Raw genomic sequence first — 5,645 nt, 5'->3', positions numbered from 1 at the left:
TACGAACCCCTGAAAACGTACTTTCCTGATGAAGAGGTATCATTATAGAAGAAGACATTGCAGAACCCTATGATGGTTGGAGAATATTTTTTGATGGAGCAGCAAATTTCAAAGGAGTTGGCATAAGAGCAGTTCTAGTATCAGAAACCGGTCAGCATTATCCGGTGTCTGCCAAACTCAGGTTCCCGTGCACCAATAATATGGCCGAGTATGAAGCATGCATCTTATGACTCAAAATGGCCATTGACATGAACGTTCAAGAGCTGATAATAATTGGAGATTCAAACTTACTTATACATCAGGTATGAGAAGAATAAGCAACCAAGAACTCCAAGATACACCCGTATCTGCATCATGTACAGGAATTGAGAAAGCGGTTCACGAAGACGAAATTCCAGCATGTCCCCAGAGTCCAGAATGAGTTCGCTGATGCATTGGATACCCTGTCATCTATGATACAACATCCAGACAAGAATTTTATTGATCCCATTCTAGTAAAGATCCATGATCAGCTAGCTTACTGTGCCTATGTTGAAGAAGAAGCAGACGGAAAGTCTTGGTTTCATGATATCAAGGAATATTCAGCAAAAGGAGAGTACTCAGAAATGCACACTTCGGAGATTGTCAAACAACTACTTTTATAGCAGAGGAATCCTGTATAGGAGGACTCCCGCTCTGGGACTATTAAGATGTGTTGACGCGAAGGAAGCATCCAGACTACTAGAGGAAATTCATGCTGGGACCTGCGGTCCACATATGACCGGTTTTGTCTTAGCAAAAAAAATAATCTGGGCTGGTTACTTTTGGATGACTATAGAAACAGACTACATCTAGTATATCCGGAAATGCCACCGCTGTCAGATACATGTAGACATGATAAAGGTACCTCCAAATGAGCTTAATGCAACAAGCTCACCATGGTCGTTTGCCGCTTGGGGAATGGACGTTATTGGACCAATCGAGCCTGCCGCTTCCAACGGACACAGGTTTATCCTAGTAGCCATCGACTATTTCACCAAGTGGGTCAAAGCAGCATTTTACAGAGCAGTAACTAAGAAAGTCATGGCAGACTTTGTTCGCGATCGCATTGTTTGTCGATTCGGGATTCCAGAATCAATCATTACTGATAATGGCTCCAACCTCAACAGCGACTTGATGAAAGCCATGTGCGAAACATTCAAGATCAGACACAAGAATTCCACAACCTACAAGCCTCAAATAAATGGATCTGTAGAAGCCGCCAACAAGAATATCAAGAAGATATTGAGGAAAATGATAGAAAAGCATAAACAGTGGCACGAAAAGTTATCAATTGCTCTATTGGGGTATTGCATCACAGTCCGCACATCAATCGGGCAACCCCCTTTATGCTGGTTTATGGTACAGAGGCTGTCATTCCTGCTGAGGTAGAAATTCCTTCCCTAAGGATCATACAAGAAGCTCAGCTCGATGACGCGGAGTGGGTAAAAAGTCGTTATGAGAAACTAGCCCCCATAGACGGAAAGAGAATGAATGCAGTTTGCCATGGTCAACGCTACCAGAATAGAATGTCCAGAGCCTTCAACAAAAGAGTCAAGCTAAGACAGTTCACACCGGGGTAGCTGGTGTTAAAGAAATTTTTTCCGCATCAAGATGAAGCCAAAGGGAAGTTCTCTCCCAACTGGCAGGGTCCATACATGGTTCATCGGGTTTTAACAAGAGGAGCCCTCATACTTGCAGAAATGGACAGAGAAGTCTGGACAAAGCCGATCAATTCAGATGCAGTCAAGCGTTACTATATGTAATCGATTATGCTTTTCTTATATGATATAATTGAACTACGCCTGACCTGATTCCTGTTTAAGAGGGGATACGTAGGCAGCCCTATGGGTTCGGTCACAATTCAATAAAAATTCCATCCTCCTCTCTCGCAATTGGAAATTGGGGCAGAATTTTGAGGAGGACCCTCAAAATTCCAAAGTAATTTCAGCCAATCGTCGCGCAAGCAACAGTCAGAAACATCAACCCATTAAACTGGGGCAGAATTTTGAGGAGGACCCTCAAAATTCTGTAGCAAGTGAGGTTGCAATGTCCTGAACCACGTCACAGTCGTCGGTTCATCTAAAAAGCTATTTTTAATTTATGTCATGCTTTTACAAAACATCATGCATGTTTATTGTTGAAACTGCTTGTTTAGCAGCGCTACCCTAGTGATACAGACAGTATCACCAGATCGAAGCTGAACGAGTCAAGCAAAGCCAGCGGGGATACAAACTAACCTTCCCCCTTACAAAACTCACAATATTTCTTTAGATGCATGCACTAGGATTGCAAAATCATTAAAACATACCGTACGCTCATGGGACAAACATTGCTCAAAATACGACTCTCAGAACCGTTGCACTTGCCAACATTTACTATCAGCACGCACGAGTAATGCTCCGCAATCACAATGCTCCTAGTAAACACAACGCCGCAATCTGCTACCAGCTAAGAAAACTCTACTGTCGTTGGTCATTTTATTTCTTGCATAAGGCTACTATTCTGCCTTCCAATCTGCATAACGCTACCATTCTGCCTTCCGAGACTCAGCGCTGTCTCCATCTGCATCCGCATTGCATAAGGCTACTATTCTGCCTTCCAATCTGCATAAGGCTACCATTCTGCCTTCCGAGACTAAATGTTGTCTCCATATGCATCCGCATTGCATAATGCTACTATTCTACCTTCCAATCTACATAAGGCTACCATTCTTCCTTCCAATACTCAACGCTGTCTCCATCTGCATCCGCATTGCATAAGGCTACTATTCTGCCTTCCAATCTGCATAAGGCTACCATTCTACCTTCCTAGACTAAATGCTGTCTCCATCTGCATTCTTGCATTACATAAGGCTACCTTTCTGCCTTCTGAGGTTAAGCTCTACCTCCATCTGCATCTGCGTCCTTGCATAAGGCTACTATTCTGCTTTCCAATTTGCATAAGGCTACCATTCTGCCTTCCGAGGTTAAGCTCTACCTCCGTCTGCATTCTCATATTTGCATAAGGCTATCATTCTGCCTTCCGAGGTTAAGCTCTGCCTTCCATTTTTCTTTGAAATTAAGCACTATCCCAAGCACTATTTATTTTGCTTTTCTTACAGGCTAAGCTCTGCCTGTCTTTTCCACACCATGCTACTGAATCTTTCATGGGATGAAATATTGCCAATTAATCCGAAGGCATCATCGTTCGGAGGCATCATCTTCATAGCCCGAGAACACCATGTCATGGCCTGAGGATCTCTTTCAACCTTTATTCAAAGGCGTCATGGTTCGGAGGCACCATCCTCATAGCCCGAGAACATCATTTCATGGCCTGCGAATCCCTTATCATACGCTTCATGGCCCAGGACATCATGGTCTAAGGACATCATCCTCATCGTCCGAAGACAACATTCATGGTCCAATGGGAATTTGCATCATGCTTAAATTATGCAATATATGCTTGTATCGTTTATTGGCAGGTAACCCAGTGAGCAAAAACTATCCCAACAGGAGCAATCCCACTCCAGTTTCCCTTAGCCATATCATACCTAACCCTTCCCATAAACCGTTCACTCACTCAGCCCTGGATGTTGCATCCGTTCTTGAAATGACTTTATCTGTATACTCCACCGATGGATACCGAACTACATACGGCCTGATTCCTGTAAAAACAGGGATATGTAGGCAAGTTAGAATCCAGGGTGTGTCTTAAACCTCTTTAAACCTTTTCGCTCGGTCAAAATTGGCCATCATATCTTTACCCGACAACTCTTTCATCCTTCCCAAGTAAAGAAGGGCAGCTGTTGATACCCAATTTTTTCCTATATATTTTTAATATGAAAAATACCTTCAAAATAGCATATATATGCATATATAAGCATGTCCAAATGTTATATTATTTTTTCATAATTTTTTAAGGTTTTAAATTGATTTATTTTCTCCCTTTTTATCCATAAAATCCCAATAATTATTTTCAAAATTATTATTTTGATAATCCATCTATTGGATTTTTATATTTATGTCAAAATATGGCTAAGATAATTTTTACATATTTTTACAATTTTATTTTGTATTTTTAAAGCTAAATTGCATATAATTGCAATGTTAGCCATTTTAAGGTTTAATTGTGTTTTATATTCATAAAATTGAGTCTTGCATTTTTATTCTGCTAATTATGTATTATAAATCATTTTATTCCTTTAAATTGGTTTTCAGAAGCCATTTACCTTTTTTTTATAATATGAAAAGGGGAAAATTGGCTATTTAAATAATAGTCCATTTGTATTTCAATTCTAGCCTAAATTGAACCCAAATTCCCCCAGCCCAATTTTAATTAAACCCGACCCTAACCCAATTTTAACCCTACCATATTTTCTTTAAACACACGAACAACTGAGTTCATAAACACACATTTACACACTCAAAACTCTCTCTTTCTCTACTACTACTTTTGCTTCTGCCTTGTTTACCCGGCAGAAAGCCAAGGCTAGGTTTTGGAACTCTGATTGCTTTACTTTTTTCTGCATTTTGCTCCTTCAACTGGTATGTTCTTAATTTAAATTCTGAAACTCAACATATGTGTTCCCTTGTTGTAAATCACTATCTCTTTCTAACTTAATGGCTTATGCTGTTGAGTCGTACTGTTTGTCTACTACTTTACTCAGCATGCCTAAAATTCTGCCCTTCTTAAAAAATGATCAGCATGTTTACCTGTTTCTGTCTATGTCCTTCAACTAGCAAGTCTATAATGTGCCTAATGCATGACTAATTGTGTGATTCTGATTTGGGTCCTCTATGTCCCAAACCCCTATCCCTTCCATGTGTTTTTTCTGGCTGGTTTGTGATTATGCCAGTATCAGCTATTGAAGTGCATGTCCAAAATAGACCCCTGCTGGGGTTATGTGTTTACAGACAAATGTCTGTGTGTCCCCAAGTCCCTTGACTCCTTTATATGACTGCTAATTCTGTGTTTGAGTTTTTACTACAACTGATTTACAACACCTCTGTTACTGATTTCTTTCAAGAAAAATGGACTTGCCCGTCCAGTTTTAAACAAACTCTTTTCCAAATTATGTGTCCTGCGCTTTGACTATACTCTTAGAATCTAGGTTCTGCCCCTCTTGTGTGAGCCTTGCTTTGGGACCCTTGAGCTACCTCTGAACCTGGACTCATAAGGGCTGGCTCTTCCACACTACACTTACTCTATTTGGTTATGCAAATCTGGGTGTGAGCATTGCTCGGAATCCCTTGAAGTCCTTAGGAAACTCTGACACGCCCGGATATGAGCAAGGCTTTGGAATAATATTGGTATTTGAGGTGGTTTATTCCATAATCAGAGAGGAAGCCAAAATCAGGCTTCCTATGGTTGTAACTTCTTATTTTTTACATTTTTCTTATGTAATTCAATCATATGGGTTGTAATAATTTGTAAACAAGTATAGGGTTGGCTAGTGAAAAGGGATGGAAAATATGCATGCTATATTTGTTAAAGGGTAGAAAACATGTTAATAGGTTCACATTCCTAATTGTGCAATAGAAACAATGTCTAGGAATTCATACAATGCATTAGGAATCATGTTCTTAGGATTCATGTTTCTTATTTTCAACATCTCATTCATTAATCTATGCTTTATTTACCGCTTA

The 5,645-nt window shown here is 40.1% G+C and overlaps 1 protein-coding gene across 1 annotated transcript; it reads left to right on the top strand.

Moving 5' to 3' along the window:
- The first annotated feature begins 236 nt into the window (after positions 1–236).
- On the top strand, positions 237–644 carry LOC138890144 (uncharacterized). Its single transcript, XM_070173506.1, has 2 exons — positions 237–302; positions 363–644. The coding sequence occupies exons 1-2, from the start codon at positions 237–239 to the stop codon at positions 642–644; spliced, it is 348 nt and encodes a 115-aa protein (XP_070029607.1).
- The last annotated feature ends 5,001 nt before the right edge of the window (positions 645–5,645 follow it).

Source organism: Nicotiana sylvestris, chromosome 4 (assembly GCF_000393655.2).
Source record: "Nicotiana sylvestris chromosome 4, ASM39365v2, whole genome shotgun sequence".
Taxonomy (NCBI): Eukaryota; Viridiplantae; Streptophyta; class Magnoliopsida; order Solanales; family Solanaceae; genus Nicotiana; species Nicotiana sylvestris.
This window is presented reverse-complemented; position numbering and strand designations above follow the sequence as displayed.